This window comes from Sminthopsis crassicaudata, chromosome 3 (genome assembly GCF_048593235.1).
Source record: "Sminthopsis crassicaudata isolate SCR6 chromosome 3, ASM4859323v1, whole genome shotgun sequence".
Lineage (NCBI taxonomy): Eukaryota > Metazoa > Chordata > Mammalia > Dasyuromorphia > Dasyuridae > Sminthopsis > Sminthopsis crassicaudata.
In genome coordinates, this window is record NC_133619.1 from 279787095 (window position 1) to 279806710 (window position 19616).

At 31.5% G+C, this 19616-nt stretch overlaps 1 protein-coding gene across 1 annotated transcript in view; it reads left to right on the forward strand.

The window, feature by feature from the left end:
- The window catches only part of CFAP47 (cilia and flagella associated protein 47), a 781966-nt gene that overhangs the window by 506309 nt on the left and 256041 nt on the right, over positions 1-19616 (forward strand). The window contains exons 42-43 of the mRNA XM_074302067.1: positions 13519-13694; positions 14979-15086. Coding sequence (XP_074158168.1) covers positions 13519-13694; positions 14979-15086 — 284 coding nt within the window. The remainder of the gene's footprint in view (positions 1-13518; positions 13695-14978; positions 15087-19616) is intronic.

The window sequence follows — 19616 nt, forward strand, 5'->3', positions numbered from 1 at the left end:
TTTTTGTGGCAGCCCTTTTTGTAGTGGCTAAAAACTGGAAAATGAATGGATGCCCATCAATTGGAGAATGGTTGGGTAAATTATGGTATATGAATGTTATGGAATATTATTGTTCTGTAAGAAATGACCAGCAGGATGAATACAAAGAGGCTTGGAGAGACTTACATGAACTGATGCTGAGTGGAATGAACAGAACCAGGAGATCATTATAACTTCAACAATACTGTATGAGGATGTGTTCTGATGGAAATGGATATCTTCAACATAGAGAGGATCTAATCCAGTTCCAATTGATCAATGATGGACAGAATCAGCAACACTCAGAGGACACTGGGAAATGAGTGTAAACTGTATGCATTTTTTGTTTTTCTTCCCAGATTATTTTTACCTTCCGAATCTAATTCTTCCTTTGCAGCAGCAGCAGCAGCAACAACAACAACAAAATTCAGTTCTGCACATATATATTGTATCTGGGATATACTATAAGATATTTAATATGTATGAGAATGCCTCCCATCTAGAGGAGGGGGTGGAGGGAAGGAGGGGAAAATTCGGAACAGAAGGGAGTACAAGGGATAATGTTGTAAAAAATTACCTATGCACATGTACTGTCAAAATATGTTATAATTATAAAATTTTAAAAAATAATAAAAAAAGATTTTAGGCTGATAATCAGGTTTTCTGAATATACTACTTAGTTTTCCCTGGCCCATATGCCCAAAGAAACCTCTATGGAAAGCCTACCTTCTTCTTTAAAAGGTACTTTCCTTTATCTCTATCCATTTGCTCAAAATTGCCACAGTGTCTGCAAAGAGGTCTCCTTTTTTTCCCAAGTAAATTTATACCTGCCTTTAATATATAATAACAGTTTTGCTTCTCCATGTACTTACACGGCTTTATTAACTTTTTGTTTCTCAAGCCCTTTTTGGGAAGAAGTTGTACAAAATATCCCCAAAGAAAAGAAGTCTGCCATTTGAGAGGCACATGAACTATTTCCCTATGGCATATTGAGCCCTCTGATCAGCTAAGACACTGAGATCAAGATAACTTGATACTGAAAAAGGAATAAATATGATCCAGAAAGGATCAGATGGAAATTTGTCCAAAAGCAGTATATTCTTATTAGATAAATCTTCCTGAAGATTGTACTACAGAAGCTAATTATCTGCATAATAATACAGCTATTGATTAGTAGGGGCATATTTATTGTTCTAAGATGGGAGATATACTAAAAATAATATATATGTATATATATGTAAATGTATACATATTCATATACACATGTGTGTCTATTTATGTATGTGTCTTTTTGCTAATAGAATGATTGTAATAGTCTTTTAATTTGTCACCCTTCTTCAAGTCTTTCCCCTTTCCAAAAAATCTTTCATAAAACTACCAAAGTGATATTTACCGGACAAGTCTCTGACAATGTCATGACTCTAATTAATAAATGATAAACTCCAGTATCTCCTATTTGAGATGAAATTAAAAACTCCTCTGCTTTGGCATTTAAAAATAATTAGAATCCAGTTCCGACCTACCTTTCTAGGCCACTTGAACATCATTACTTCTTATACACTTTGGTCCAGCCAAAGTGGACAATTTGTTATTCTTATATACAACATTCAATTTTGTACTATATCATCAGAATTCCTACTGTTCTTTAATGTTTAGCTCAGAAATAATTTCTATGATGAAATTTTTCTTCTACTTTACTCCTCCTCTCTCCTTACCCCTACCCCAAACTGCTAATGTCTTCTTTTTACTTTACTTTCTTTCTTTCTTTTTTTTTCCCCTGAGGCAATTGGGGTTAAGTGACTTGCCCAGGGTCACTCAATCAGAAAGTGTTAAGTGTCTGACACCAGATTTGAACTCAGGTTCTTCTGACTTCAGAGCTTCTGCGTTTTTTTTTTTTTTTTGTTTATTTGTTTGGTTTTTTTTGTTTTGTTTTTTTTGTTGTTGTTGTTGGTTTGTTTTTTTGTTTTTTGTTTTTGTTTTTGTGCTGAGAGTCACACAGCTAGTAAGTGTCTGAGACCAGATTTGAACTCAGGTTCTCCTGACTTCAGGGTTGGTGCTCTATCCACTGTGCCACCTAGCTGCCCGCTGCTGCTCTTTCCACTAAACTAGCTGTCCCCTGCTAATGTCTTCTTCATAATTTATTGCTGTTTCTTTGTATCCTCATTTCAGGATTTCTTGGTAAAGATACTAAAATTGTTTGCCATTTTCTTTTCCATCTGTACCTGCTATGCCACCTAACTGCTCTTCTGCGCAATGTATGTTGTATTCATTTTGTTATTTCTCTCTCTCTCTCTCTCTCTCTCTCTCTCTCTCTCTCTCTCTCTCTCTCTCTCTCTCTTTCTCTCTCTTTCTCTCTCTCTCTAATACATAGCAGTAATTCACTATTTAAATACTATATTGAGTTTTTTGTTCAAAATAACAGACTCATCTCAAAAATTTGTAGAGAGCTGCTTTAAAACCTTTAAAACAACCTTTAAAAGTTTTGGTTACTTTTTTTTCCAAAGTAGCTAGATGAATTGATTCTGAAAAATTGGCTTAGAAATCTCATTAAAAACAAGTTCTCTCACAAGTATTCCAAGGCTCCCTGTCTCAGCTTGGGATAAAGATAATTGGAAAAATAACCTTCTGATGATAATTTGGTTACTTTTCTCCTATTTCCATTTGGAACCTAAAGAACAGACAAGAAGAAAAATGAAAAATAGGATGAAATGAAAACTTGAGAAAAAAACTTTTCAAAATAATTTGACTTTTGTTTCATATGGGGTTTTAGAAGGTATTTCATGTTTACTGGCTTTGCAATTATTGGTCAAATAGACAATTAAGCCTAACAAAAATCACCAGCTTTCTTTTCTTTCTTTGTTTTTACATGATTATGTGCTCACAAAATTAATGTATAATGCATAATTACTGAAGCATTTTATTATTAGCAAAATATTTTTAATTGCATTGGAGAGTACAGTAGCTCATATATGAAAAGAGACATTGAGGTCATTCCTATGAATTTTCTCATTTTACAGGAAAAACACTGTTAATCTCAGGTTGGCCAAGTGAGTTGGCCAAAGTTGCTGAGTAATAAAGATCACAAGTCAATTTCAATCTGGCTTCTCTGACTTCAAAATCACTTTTTTTTTCCAGTGTACTTTCATGACATATGATCCATGATAATTCTATGTGATAGGGCAGGTGTTATTCACTTTTTACAGAGAAGGAAACACACTCGTTGAAGTCAAGTAATTTTCTAATCATCACATAATAAATAGCAGAACATGACTGAAATCCATCTTTTATATTAGTATTATTCATGGACTTTTTTTCTTTTTTCTACCTAACAGATTGTAACCACTGAAAGAGAGAACTATGATTTATTCAGTTTTGCATTTCTGACACACTTTTATCACAGTACTTTGGTAATATGTAGTGATACTGAGTAGTATCCAATAAATATAGTTAAAAAGTGAGTTGAATTATTAATCAAATATGTATTTAGGAAATGTTACATATAAACTACTGGAAGGTTACAAATGTTCATAAGACTATTATGGCTTTCTAGAAATTGTGGCCAGCACAACACAAATAGGCTAGTGGCAGTTGAAAATAAGGAGACGAACTCTCAGCATCCTGTCTCCTTATTTTCAACAACCACTAGCCCATTTATGTGGTGCTGGTCACACAACTAGGGAATCAATATGATAGAGAAATAACTTTAAGAAGGAATGTTGTCCATAAAGAAGATCCAACTCACTTCCAGTTGATCAATGATGGACAGAGGTAGATACACCCAGAGAAGAAACACTGGAAGGGGAATGTAAATTGTTAGCACTAATATCTGTCTGCCCAGGTTGCATGTACCTTCGGATTCTAATGTTTATTGTGCAACAAGAAAATGATATTCACACACATGTATTGTACTTAGACTATATTGTAACACATGTAAAATGTATGGTATTGCCTGTCGTCGGGGGGAGGGAATAAGGGAGGGGGGGTAATTTGGAAAAATGAATACAAGGGATAATATTATAAAATATATATATATATATATAATAAAAAAAATTAAAAAAAAAAAAAAAAGAAGGAATGTTGTCAATGTTTAAATAAATAGTGATTTCAGAGTTCAGAGGAGGAAGTAATCATTTCTGAATTGATAAATAGATTGTTATAGAAGCTAGAAATATAAGGCATATTTCAGAAATTGAGTAACTTAACTGAATTGAAAGGTTTATTTTGGAAAGTATTAGAAGATATACCTGGAAAAGGTGGCTAGTAGTTAGAATTAGCCCTGAATAGCCTCAGGTTTTGGATTTAGATTAGAATGAAAAATCACAGAGACAACAGTGCTAATTAGTACCTTTAATGCCAATCATCAAGGGATAAAGTAAAATAATATCAAACATCACAGTTGTCTACAGATACAGTCTTTTGCCTATGTATACTTCTAGCACTGAAAATGAATGTTTGTCTGGAAGATGCTTGAGCAATACCATGGGGCATTTCTTATCCATTTCCTATTTTATAACCTTGTTTTGCTTGACTTTTCCATTTCCCCATCCCTTTCAACCCTGCTCCTATTTGGTGAAATTCTGATCAGGTCCATTGCCCTTGAAGTAATTCTTTTTTCTAGTTGCATGTGCAAATTATCAAGGTTTGTGGGGGTCACAGGGGAGCCTGATTAAAGTCATCAAGCATTTTAAGGCTTTTGAACATGAACTTCTGAAGTTTTTTTGACAAAGGGAAAAATCATCAATGTCTTACTTTAGGAAGAGGAATATGATTACAATGTATATGTAGAATTTGAATAAGAAAACACTAAAGAGTTTAAGTAGGAGACATCTAGTAAGAAGTAATAATGACCTGAATTAGACTAATAGCTATGAGATTGAAAAAAGAGGTCTGGAAGAATTTGGCAAATGAATAAGAGATCACTTCACTATCTGAAGGAACTATGTGAAGGAATCCAAGCAAACAACCTTTCCCATCCTCCTTCTGTGCAAAATTTAGTACTTAATGTGCAAGAAGAGATGCAAAAGAGAGAATTCTATCAGAAGAGAATATTCATGCAGAAAGAAAGGGAGATCAAAGTCTCTCAAGGCTACAATGTGATTGCCAGTATATCAGAGATTTTAGACATTATTAGTTTTAAGTTCCTTTTAAGATGAATGGGTGATTTACATAGTATCAGCATTTTCATTCCAAAGTTGACCTTTTTTCATTTTTTTCCTTATGGAATGGCACATAATTACTGCTGTAATTTACAGTATTTCATAGCAGTGATAGGAAGAAAGAGTAATTTACTTAGGAGAGAAAATGGTATTTTAGATAAAGAAGAATATGCCTTTGCTCTTAAAAAAAATGACTATCAAAAATTCTTGTTTGTGATGCACTTGTGATGAACTTGAGAGTGATGGACATGGAGTCAGAAACACATAATTTCATATCCCACCTCTGGCTATGGGACTATAGGAAAATCCTTCATCCTCGAGTCTCATGCAACTTTCTAAGACAATAGCTTGGTCACTAAACAGGGATTAATGAGAAATTTTAGGGAAAGTGTAAAATATAGAAACTTAGTATAAAACATAAGAAACTGAAATGGCAAAAGCTTCTTAGTGTTTTTATAAGGAAAATGTGGTATTAATGTATTCCAGCATTTTTTTTTTTGTTTTGTTTTCACTTTTCTTCTATGGACAGAAAGAAATGTTTCCAATTCACTGTAGTCAATAGCTGCATATGTTCTATTTTTTCTTTACATTTTAAAAATATCAATATATTTTAGGTTTGAATAATGACCATTGTATACTTTTTTTTATTTGCTTAAGCAGATATTTATCACAATGGATAGGCTCCAGAGTTTTTATTAAAAATTGATGTTCAAATTTAGCCTTAGATAATAGTTATATGTTTCTCAGCAAATCATTTAATCTTTTTCTGCCTCAAATTTCTCATCTATTAAATAGTGATAATAATAGCATTTACTCTCTAAGGTTGTTGTGAGGATCAAAATTATTATTATTATGCCATGTTGCTTATGATTCAGTGATTTGGGAGAAAAGAAAAAGAATGAAAAAGAGGAGGAAAAGAAGAGAGACAGAGATATAATTATTTATATATCTATTTTGCATTCTCTGAATACTGTGAATGATCTTTGAAAAATTTCTCCAATTTTTAATTTAGATTATGAATTATATAATTTTGATTTGAGAAATCATTTTAGTTTCTCTAAGCCCATTCTTTGGAAGTGGAATATAGACATGTAATCCGGAATACACTCTTCTTTAGGAAGTTAGAGAAAAAGTTATACAACCTTCAGTGTAATGCAGTCAGTCATCTTACCCAAAACAGCTCATGTAAAGATGAAGAGTGGTTTCTGAAATTACTATCTCCAATCAGCCTTATTTTCCCTTGATCTTCAATAAAACATCAGTCACAGCAATTTTAAACACATTATTGACCTTTCCATGCCACTGCAGTAAATCTTTACAATCCATCCTAAAGATAGAGGGAGTGCACTTCTAATGTGAGAAACATTGGCCAAATATTTTAGATATTCCAATGATTATCAACTATCCACTGAGAAAGATTTGTTTATCATAAAATGGAATGCAGACAGTGGAATACCTTTCAAAGAAAGGTGATTAATGGCTGTGGCAAATGGATCTTTCCTTGTAAAATGTCTTAGATTAGCATTCACTGAAACAAATTTACTTCAAAAAATGCTATAGAGAATTAGGAGAGGAGATTTGGAACTCAGTATCTGTATTAAGTAGTTTGCAATTAGCTTACTTACTAAAAAAAAAAAAAAAAAAAAACTTCTCAAAGAAAAATGAAATTTTTATATTTGCAATGGTATATGCACACTGATCTATTGCCTGAAGTAATTTTCTAAAATTAATACAATATGGGGATATATCTTTAAAGACATAATACACTGAAAAATAGATTATAATAAAGGAAATATTTTTGTTGTTCCTATATTTTGTTATTTCTATAATATATTTAAGAAATAACCAAATTTAGATAGACTATTTTTCTTGTCCTGGGAGAAAAGCAATGTGAATTATTAATCAGAGGTTTAACATGTATTATTATAATAATAGCTTCTAGTAAATTGAATACAGTGTGAAAATCTTAAATGATTTAAATTAAATCATATGCTGTTCAATATTTTTATGTAGTACTAGTGAGATTCAGAATGATAGCATATAGAAAAATGGCTTTAAATTTTTTTTTTTTTTGAAGCAATAGGGATTAAGTGACTTACCCAGGTTCATATAGCTAAAAATTTGTTAAGTGTCTAAGGGCAGATTTGAACTCAAGTCCTTCTAACTTCAGGAGCAGTTCCTTTATCCACCAATTTTTTTTTTTAAGAGTAAAGATAAAAATGGGTTTTGAGTTCTTAATTTGATGTGTATTGGATGTGTGATACTGGGAAAATCACTTAATTTCTCAATGCATCCTAACCTGTAATCACAACTATTAAGTTCCAGCAAAATTGCCATCTAGATTGGTATAATGTTTTCACTCTGAGTCTCTTTCTATACTAACAAAATAACAAGTCTGCCACCAAAAATAAATAAATAATGCTAGTAACCTTTTTTGGTAACACGTAATAAAGATTCTTTGGAAACTAATAGGTTTATTTTTAATGTAACCATAGTTTTCAAGATTCATTTTTGTAATATTTTGAGTTCCAATTTTTTTCCCTTTCTCTCTTCCCCTCCTCTTTTCCTAAGACAGCAAGCAATCTGATATACATTGTGCATATACAATCATTTTTAAAATTAAGTATAAGCTTTAAATTTGAAACAGAGCTACACAAAAAAATCCCTAAAACATGGGACAGTATACCCTTCATCCTAAAAATAGAACTTTACCTTTACAAAGAATTAAAAGTTGAGTAATAGGGTGAGAAAATGAGCAGGCAACAGAAAAAACATTCTGACCAAGATTAGAATAATCATAGAAATTCCTCAAGATTCAGTTACATAGTTCATTGTCCAGTCAGCAAATTTTTGTAGTGCCTCATCAAAATTATTTTTTTTTTAGTATCCTCATCAAAATTCTTGCAAAAATACAAAAATTTAAATCAATGCAGGAATCTCCATCTTTAAAGGAAATCACTGGCAATACTATTCAATCTCTTATGGAAGTTATTGGATTATTTAGGGTCAGAAAAACTATGAAGAAATCTAATGCAATCATTAAAAATAGCAGTTTGGTAAGAATGTCAGTGAATTTCCAGAAAAATTAGTTGAAAATTTATAATGTTATGATTTTAATTTTCCTGATTGTACTTGATTATATTGCTGACATGCAAATCATGACATTCTTCAAAAGGACTTAGGTGATCCATGGATTTGGAAATTTCAATTTTAATATAAGATAAAAATATCATAGATATACATTTTATTTTATTTTTTGGTTTTGAAATCTATTTATGGTCTTGGCCTCCCCGGGAATCACAGGGTTTTGGGACAACATTTAATAAAATGCATGTGGAACAAAGAAAATAAATAATATGCATTAATTAAATAGGACTATTTGTTGAAAGAGAAACTGATGATTGACAATACAAAGGGGTAATCACAGATTGGTTGAAAATTCTTCTTTTTGAAAAAATTGGTTCTTTAAAGGAATCTGCTTCATTATATGCATACTAGAATTAAGGATATAAAAGAGAGAGTAGATGAGACATAGATATAACAAATTGGTGGGAAGAAGCTTTAGGACAACTGGGCAATTGATCAAAAGCTGTTATGAGCATAAGAAAGAAAAAAAAGTTATATTTGTGGAAGCCACATAATAATAACACATAACAATGCCCTAGTTACTCACAAAATGAATTGGGTCCAATTTGTGTACCAGTCTTTTCTTCTGATACATCACATATGTCATATACCCAATAAAAGTGGACTAAGTTTTTACATGAAGAGACATTCAAAGTTTCTCAGCATCCCCAAGCTAAGACTACTGGAAGGGATGAGGGAGATCAGTAGTGAAAGTTAGCACATGGAATTTGTTTTCACTGTCACAATTCTACCAGATTTATTCTCATTTATTTATATCAAATGCACAATATTTGATGGAGGGCCTGATGAGAATACAGGGATAGAAATCAGTCAAACAATAAATATTTATTAATTACTTACTATGTGTCAGAAAAAGTGCTAAATTTTTGTACTAAACATTGTTGCTACAAAAAGAACAAAAAACAGTCCCAGGACTCACAGAGCTTACAGCTTAATGTGAGGGACAACAAACAAAAAATTTATGCAGGATAAATCCTAAATAATTAACTGAGGAAATCGTCAGAATTAGGAGTTGAGTAAAGCTTATTGTAGAAAAAGCCAGAAGATTTGTTGAAACTGTAAGATATGCTTAACTATTTAATATTTTATTAGAAATGTTAGCTTTGGCAATAAGAGAAGAAAAAGAGCTTAAAAGAATTAGAGTAGGTAATGAGGAAACCAAATGATCACTCTTTGCAGATGATATGTTGGTCTATTTAGGGAATCCTAGAGAATCTACTAAAAACTACTAGAAACAATTCACAACTTTAGCAAAGCTGCATGATGCAAAATAAATTCATATAAATCATCAACATTTTTATATATTACCAACAAAGTCCAAGAGCAAGAGATACAAAGAGAAATTCCATTTAAATTAACTGTTGATAATATAAAATATTTTCAAGTCTACCTGCCAAGGCAAAGTCAGGAACTATATGAACACAACTACAAAACACTTTCCACACGAATAAAGTCACTTTGAATCAATTGGAAAAATATCAAGTGCTCATGGATAGGCCAAGCAAATGTAATAAAAAAATTACAATGCTACCTAAATTAATCTACTTATTCAGAAATTATTTTATAGATCTAGAAAAAATAATAACAAAGTTCATCTGGAAGAACAAAAGGTAAAGAATTTCAAGGGAATTAATGAATAAAAAAATGCTAATGAAGTGGCCTAGGTATGCCAGACCTAAGAGTACATATATTATAAAGCAGCAATCACTAAAGCCATTTGGTACTGGCTAAGAAATAGAGTAGTGGATCAGTAGAATAGGTTAGATTCAAAGGACAAAATAGTCAATAACTATAGCAGCAATCTAGTGTTTGACAAACTCCAAAATCCAAGCTTTTGAGATTAAAAATTCACTATTTGAGAAAACCTGTTGGGAAAATTGGAAACTCGTATAGCAGAAACTAGGCATTGACCCACACGTAACACCCTTTACTAAGATAAGAGAAAAAGGGGTTCCTGATTTAGACATAAAGAGTGATATAAGCAAATTAGAAAAACAAAGGATAGTTTACTCCTCAGATCTATAAAGAAAGGAATCAGTGGCCAAAGAAGAACTGGAGTTCATTATTCAATTTGCTTTGATTTAATTGAATTGAACTGAATTGAATTTGATTATATTAACTTAAAAAGTTTTGTATAAACAAAACTAAAGGCCTCATTTCTAAAATATCTATAAAGAATTGACTCAAATCTATAATTGAAGCCGTTCTCTGATAGATAAATGATCAAAGGATATGAACAGACAATTTTTAGATGAAGAAATTGAAACCATTTTTAGTCATATGAAAAAGTGCTCTAAATCATTATTGATCAGAGAAATGCAAATTAAGAAACTGTTGAGATATACCTACACACATCTCAGATTGGCTTAGATGACAGAAAAAGATAATGAGGAGGGTTGGAGGGGATGTGGGAAAACTGGGACACTGATACATTGTTGATGGAATTATGAATGGATCCAACCATTCTGGAGAACAGTTTGGAACTATACCCAAAGGGCTATCAAAATATGCGTACCCTTTGATCCAGCAGTGTTTCTACTGGGTTTATATTCCAAAGAGATCTTAAAGGAGAAAAGGGGACCCACATGTGCAAAAATGTATGTGGCAGTCCTTTTTGTAGTAGCAAGAAACTAGAAAATGAGCGGATGTTCATCAGTTGGAGATTAAAAGATTTAACTAAGCTAAATAAGTGATGGTATATGAGTATTATGGAATATTATTGTTCTGTAAGAAATGACCAACAGGATGATTTCAGACAGGCCTGGAGAGACTTACATGAACTAATGCTAAGTGAAATGAGCAGAATTAAGGGATAATTGTACATGGCAAAAAGATTATATGATGATTATCGATTCTGATAGATTTGGCTCTTTTCAATAATGAAATGATCCAGGCCAATTCTGGTGGTCTTGTGATAAAGAGAGCCATCCACACTCAGAGAAAGGACTGTGGGAACTTAGTATGGATCACAATATAGCATTTTCACTCTTTTTGTTATTGCTGGTTTGCATTTTATTTACTTTTTCATTTTTTTTTCTTTTTTGATCTGATTTTTCTTGTGCAGCAAGATAATTTTACAAATATGAATGCATATATTGAATTTAACATATATTTTTACCATGTTTAACAGATATTGGATTACTAGCCATATAGAGGAGGAGGTGGGGGGATTGGAACACAAAGTTTTGCAAGGGCTAATATTGAAAAGTAATCCATGCATATGTTTTGAAAATAAAAAACTTTAACATAATAATAATAATAAAATAAACTGTAAGGTATAATAAATAAACTCCAGTGAATTTTTTCAAGCTCAATTTACATTGCTGTCTGATATATTTATGATTGGTATAATTATAAAGCATTTTGGATACCCTCAGATATATAAAAAAAAAATCAAATTAGAGGGGATAGTGGGCCACCCAAGGACAATCTGTAGTTAGGAGCAGACAAATCAAATCCTGCTTGGGCCCTTACTATGTTATTCTATAAATAAGAGGTGATCAAAAGGTTGACTGTGCCACAGAATGTGACCTTGTTAATTTTTTTAAAACGATGAACACATTATAGTTATGTTAATTTCCTGAGTATGAGCTATATTTCTGCCACATGCTCTAAATCATTTAATTAAGCCATATAGTTATATAATCATAAATCCTGGATGGCAAACTTTTTTTTCCTTCATATGATATGATATATTATTATATATGCAATCTACTGTATTTGTCCAATTTACTCTAATTATTAAGCAATTTATCCAAAAAAATTACTTCTTAAGATGGACATATAGAATCTATTGTGTGATTTACTGTGTTGTACAAAGCTATAATGACAATATAAGAATCTTTGCAGTGAATCTCTCACCTCTTCTCTTAATCATCTATATGTAAGTTTATTTTAGAACTGTGGAAAAGATCCTGAAAAGTAAAAATATTCCCTTTACTTGTCAGTTCTTTGTATCTAAAATTCCCACCATGTTCTTCTCGTTTGGAATTCTTTATCATGTACTCTCATTCAAATTTTAATACATTTCCTTGCTCAGGTGACCTTTCACTAGCCATTAAAATATTTGTTCCCCAAGAATTATTTATTAGTTCCTTGGGAACTGCCACTTGATAAGCTAATGTGCAGAGCAGAGAAAAGATGATGATGATGAGAGGACTAGAAGTCATGTAATGAAAGACTTTTGAAAGAATTATAGACATTGAGCAAAGGAAAGAGAAAATTTAGCTGTATTCAAGTATTAAAAAGGTTACAGAAAAAAGAGACATTTTAGACTTCATTCTGTTCACAGAAACATGATTTGTGGCAGCTAGAATGCTGGACCTGACATGTTTTGTTCAAATTCCACCGTTACTATTTAGCCATAGGCAGATCTATATGAACTTGTTTTCTTACATGTAACATGGATGAGATTGTACATATAATAAATAGCCTATATGATTGCTATGAAGTTTAAGTGAAATGATGTATAGTGCCTTTCAAAATCTATAACATTCTAGACATAGATCCAAAGTATAGTCCACCCCCCAAAATTCTGATTCTATAATGCACATCTGAAATAAAGGTTTTTTAAGGGTGGGAGAAGACTAAAGTTGGATACTGAGACACAGAGAACATAGTCCTGGTCAAGATTCCATGGTGGGTAACCCCGGTGTGAGGATATAGACATATATGGGATATATTGGAGGGGAAATAGGGAGATTGATAAGGTAAGCTGGGCAGACCCAAAACCATAGTATGCTAGTGTTACAATTTTCTCTACTCTTTTTGGCAATTTGAGGTTTCATGGTTTGGGGCCCTGCTATAAACACAGGAAATGGGCAAAAGCAACAAGACTATTTTGTATATAAAGTTACATAACAGCATAGAAAAAAAAAGGGGGGGTTACTTAAATGTTTATTTTTGCCTTTTTTGAAGGCCTCTGTTAGTAAAAAAAAAAAAAAAATAATAATTGTCTTGCCATAGTTAATAAACTCTAATAAATATGTTGTATAATCTATATATTTGAGAAAAAAAAAATAAGTTCCAGAATACAAGAAGTGCAATCAATGGGTAAATTAAATTTAAAAAAAAGAACTCTTCAAAAAAGAAAAAAACAAAACAAAACACAACTATGTTGTAGGAGTATTTTTATGATTTGTTTCTCAAAAAGTAATTATCCTTTGTTGATATTGAAAGATTTTTTTTTTAACTTTAGGACACAATGGCAATTGAAATATCTCTTACTAATCCTAAAGAAAGAGAGCTCCACTTAGATGTGATTTTAACAGATGCTTCCCTCAGTGGACAGTCTACGCTTGTTCTGGAACCAAATGAAAACATAACTTATACTGTCAAATATTCCCCAATGATTGTAGGATATACAGATCAAAGGTATGTTTTGGAAAAGCTAATGAATTTCATATATTTGTTGGCTTCTCTGACCCTAGCTATTACTTTGCATGATTTAATCTTGAAGAACATCCTCTTTTATCTTATAGAATTTTTTTAAGTGACAGAATTTCCTAATGTGCCATTTTAATGTTGCCATGTGCTTCCTTCAATGCAAAACATTTTATGTCTTAACAAATGATATTAGGTAATTTGCAGTTTTCATATGCATATCCCCATATCATTAAATATGTGATCAGAATCTACTTAAATGAAAAAATGAACTAAATAAAAAATTATTTCACCCATAATAGGTAAAAACAAGTTTCACTTCCATTTATGGAAAACAATTTGACTTTTTTATTAATTAGAAATTCTGGACAGAGAATAGCAGATTATCAGTGTATGCAAACAGGCACCTCATCTATGGTATAAAGTACACAGCACAATAACTACTTAATAAAAAGCTTTTTAATTGACATTTAGCCTTAAAATTGCTTGGGGCTAGGAGGATTTATGTGACCTGCCACTGACACACAAAGGGAATTGGTTAAAAGTAGGATTTGAATTAAGTATTCATCATTCCAGTCAATGAAAGTACCAACCTTAATTTAAAAAGTTATTTCAAAATTCTTTATGTTAATTTTCTAAGACCAAAATCCTCTGTAGTATCATTGTATTCTAGGGCATATTGATACTTTGGGCAAAATTATTATTTTTATTTAATAATAATATTTCAATGTAAATATGATATTTATAAGTAGAAGCATGAAATTAAGGTTATGATTTGCAATGGATATGCAATTATATTCAATATAATTTATTTATACATGTTATGTTTTCTAATTTCTAGGTTTTTTTTTTCCAATTTGGAAATATAGCAAAAGTACAATCACATATAAACCACTTTACCCGTGCTATTCCATTTGGATTACTATGTATTTATAAAATGGCTAACACTAGTACTAAAAAAATGGTTACTGATGGTTTAAAAAAAAAATATATATATATATATATATATATATATATATATATGTGTGTGTGTGTGTGTGTGTGTGTGTGTGTGTGTGTGTGTGTGTATAGATAGATAGATTAAGTAAATTAATTGATAATTCTATTTCAAATTTTTAATTTAAACTATTGAAAAGGTTCATTAACATTGAGATTCAATGTATTTGAAATTGTATTTCAGGCTAAATGTTGCTAATTATTTTATTTGTTTTTCTTGCCTAATAGTTATGAACACTGTAGTCTTGCGGATAAAATTTTAAATATTTTTCTTTCCAGTGTTGTTTTCCAGCCCCAAATAGGTATAGAGTTCTGGTATTTACTGAAATTAACTGCTCAAAGGCCAAGACCAACTACAATGCCAGAAACACGCTGTGATCTTGGAAAGTAAGTTGGCTAATTATTTTCTGCTATTAATAAATATATTGCTATAATGTGTTTATGTATTTTACATGAGGGATAATTATTGTTTCAATTTGCTATTAGTGGAGTGTGTAATTTTTTAGGAACTACTAAAGAAAAACTGGTTAATTTATCATTTGCTATATGGAGCCATTGGGGACAAACAATAAACTTTTGGCCAGTTCATCCCTCTCAGCATTTTGTAATATTTATGGAATAGTTCATGCTGCTGTTTTACAGATTTTTCTTATTTATATACTAATCATTCAACTAATGAAGAAAGTGAGAATTACTTGCTCCACTGGGGTCTTTGGGGCCTTTAATTTCCACATGCATTTGTTGATTAACTCATCTAGAATATTCTCTTTTCTTAACTCTCTTGATTCTTATTTTTGTTGGCAATCTTGTTCTCCTAAGCTTTCGATTATACTTACCATTTGAACAGAGACAATGTATTATTGGAATAAGATCCCTGAATTTGAATTCATGAACACCTGGATTCACATCATTTATGGGCTGTCATTTAATCTCTCTGAGCCTTAGTTTCCTAAACTGTAAAGTTAGGGAGATGAACTCTTAAATTTTTTTAGCTCTTAATCTACAATCCTATGAACTCAAGCATACTTCTGTGCCATGATGAGAAATCAGAGTCATAGTTTAAGTTGGTTATGATAATTAGTATAAAGATTGAAACAGGTAATGGGAAATTGTCAGCATCACCAAAAAAAAAAAAAAATCTATTATAAACAATAAAATTAAAGGTAAAACAATCCATGTGTGCAAAGTAACAATTTGGTATCAATTTAATACCCTTAAATCTTACATTTAAATATTTATAGAAGAATATTAAATGAAAGCAAATATTACCCAACACATAATTTCAGCATCAATGTCCAGCTTAAAAATGTTCTTCCATTATTCTTTCTCTTTTGGAAAAGAAAAAAAAAATCACTTGAAATGCATGATATTTTGTTTTCTATGATAAAAACATAATGCAACTTTGATGTAATATTCCATAAAAATATAAAATAAGTTATTATGTTTAAGGTCACATCAATTCTTCCAATGTTATACAATCATTTGTCTTCAGCTAAGACTCCTCGTGACAAAGAATAATTTATAATCTAAGGTGAAAGACAATTTAAATAATTTATATGTTATACTTATATTCATTTTGCATTTTGTTTGTGGTATCATTTTGATTAATTAAGAATCTTTCTATTATGCTGGCACTTAGGTTATACAGGAAGAGTTGAATTCAGATGTAGTAGCTTCAGAAACTTACTAGCTATGTGACCTTGGGCCAGTGTCTTAATCTTAATGGATTGTTTAATTTTCCTCATCTATAAAGTGGACATAATAACAGCACTGACCTGCCAAAATTTTTGTGAGGATCAAATGAGATAATAAATAAGATAATAAATGTAAGTGCTCAACACAGTGACTGGTACATAAGAGAAACTATGTATGTTTATTATCATTATTATTACTTAGATGAATATATTTTTAAATTTAAAAAAAAATTTAGGTTTTTTTTTTTGTTTAGACTAAATCTTATTTCTATTATCAATTTTTTGATGAATTGGCTTATCAAATGTCAAAATGTATTGAAAAAGTTTGTGTTTTTGAAAAATATGATGTAATTATTTGAAAATGCAGTGATATTTTATATAGTTCATTTATGCCATATTGAGGGCCAGTAGAAGATCTAAACATAAGATAGAATATCTGACTTCTCAAGAGGAGATATAATTTTTTTCAGATGTTTGATAATTTTAATAATAAATTTTCACAGGTTACTCTGTCTATAATTCATAGCCAACATAGCCAAACAAGGGCTTCTGATTCCTAAAGTAGTTTTTATTGTTGGGTAGCAACATTTACATCTGAAGGTACTTGCTCTATGTCTGGTTGCTACTACTTTGGCGTTTACCACTGTTTCTACCTAGTTGGCTTTAGTATCACTATTAGTTGTGTCAGGAAGACTTTTTAACGCATCTGGTGTATGCATCTTCTGATCTCATACTTGCCTGAACACTTTCTTCTCATAATACTGCTGGAAAAAAAAATTCACACAAAAGAAAACAGAAGCAACTTGCATTGACAGATACATAGTATCTGATATAGGAGATAGGTTAGAAGCTCATAGCAGTTCTTTTGAAACTTTGTTACATTGTTTTTTCTTCCATTTTCTTCCATTTTACCAGTGAAGGCATTGTGAGCTCAGTAGCTCTCCTTGGCAGCCAGCTGGAAAGATTTTCTCTATCACACAGATACAAACAACCTCTTAGTTACAAATGGATAGAAAATAGGCTTCTAATGAACCACAGATTGAAACAGTATCAGGCAAGAAATATTTGTGCATGTACTGTATAATCCTTTAGGAAGTGAGTTCAACTAGCATCTTTAAAGGACTGAGCTCTGAGAGACAATTCTCCCTTTGTACTTCATTTGAGTAATTGTCAGTATTTTATAGGTCTAATCAAGATTTCTGCAGGTCAGGGTAATTTATTCTTATACTAAAATATTTATTAAGGTTTCAACAATCTGTGAAACCTTGTTGAAAACATTACAATTAAAGGTGTTAGGAGCACTTTTTTTTAGAGAGATATGATTCAGAGATCTATTCTTATTTGAATGAATAATGAATGATAAAGCATTTTATTCTATGCCAGGCACTGTGCTAAGTACTTCTATTGATTTTTAAGTACTTGAACACATTTTAACTTTTTATTTTTTCTTCCTTTCCTTACTTCAGAAGGCATCCTCAGTTATTGATTAAAAAACTACTAAATACAAGGCATCATGCTAAACAATAAGAAAGAGACAAAGATGAAATCAAACCTAAAAGTCACAGTTTTCAGATTAGTAGAGGAATTTGGCAGACCTGAGATGAAAAGATAACATGGTCCTAGATAATTGTAGACCTTGCTTTTAAGCACTAGTTCTGCTAATGGGTGGTGAGTAATTAGTGACTCACTGTCTCTTATATCCTATTTAAGCCTTTGTTTCCTCATGTTAAATGGATGTAATAATACTTTTACTATTTATCTCACAGTGGTCTTGTAAGGGATGTGTTTTATAAACCTTAAAGATCCATGTTATTTTTAGTGGTTTTTCTTACAAAACAACACATGGGAATAACACCACTACCAATACTGACCTAGATTTTATAGAATGGACTCTGCAGGCACTTTCCAGCCAGGCAATCCTTGTGGAGTTGGAGATGCCAACTGATGAACAACTGCTACTAATGGGCAGATAAGCCCTACAGATCTTAGAAATGTTAGTTCCCAGAAAAACACAAGCCATGCTTCTAATCAAGCACAGGGCCACCAACCAGAGAGCAAGTAGATATATGACCTAGCTTCTGCCTTGATAGGAGCTGCAGCCCCTATCTCCTCAGTGGTCATATACAGTAGAGATCTAGAGGAAAAAAAGTTCTTATTGCTAAAGCCTTTGGCACTATCAGAAAATATCAGAAAAGGATATGGCATTATCAACAAAAATCCAAAGTTTGTTTTTGTTTTGTTTTTTGTTTTGTTTTGTACAGAAGATATATTATCTGCTTTAGTACCACGCCCTAAGAATCACTGGATCTATTTGACTGACTTGCAAATGAAAGCTCTTCTATTTGTGTCTTTTCCTATTAGAAAGTGGGCTCTTTGAAAGCAGGCACTCTCTTGCTTTTCTATTTTCAGTCTCAGTACTTACTTAGCACTGAGTTTTGCACCCACAAGCAATTAGTAATTTTTTTTTTCTTTCATGATTTATTAATGACCAGTGCACAAGAAGGGTACAAACCAAATATTATTGTGCTGTTTTTCATGGTCTAAGTGAAGTTCAAAAAAAGTTTGATGATAAAGACAACTTTGATCTAGACCTTAAAGAATGGGCATCTCTTCATAAAATAGGGAAAAGGAACCACATGTACAAAAATCTATATAGCAGCTCTTTTTGTGCAAACAGCTAGATATTATGGGGATGCCTATAAATTGTGCAATGGCTGAACAAGTTGTGATATATGAATCTAATGGAATATCATTGTGATGTAATAAATGGTAAACATAGATTTCATAAAAACTTGGAAATGTTTTTATGAACTGATGTTGAGTGAAGTGATCAGAACCAAGAGCATGTTGTTTATAATGACCATATCATGTGGTGATCAACAGAGATAGACTTAGCTCTTCTCAGCAATAGTGATCCAAGACAATTCCACAATATTCATGATGGGAAAAGTTATCTATATCTAGAGAAAGAACTATGGAAACTGAATGCAGATTGAAGCATACTATTTTCACTTTTTTTTCCTTATGGTTTTCCCCTTTTGTTCTAATTCTTCTTTTACAACATGACTAATGTAGAAATATGTTTACATGACTGTACATATATAATATATATCAGATTGCTGTTTTGTGGAGGTAGGAAGGAATGGAAGGAGGGAGAGAAATTTGGAACTCAAATTCTTATCAAAACTAATGTTGAAAACTCTCTTTACATATGGCAGAAAAA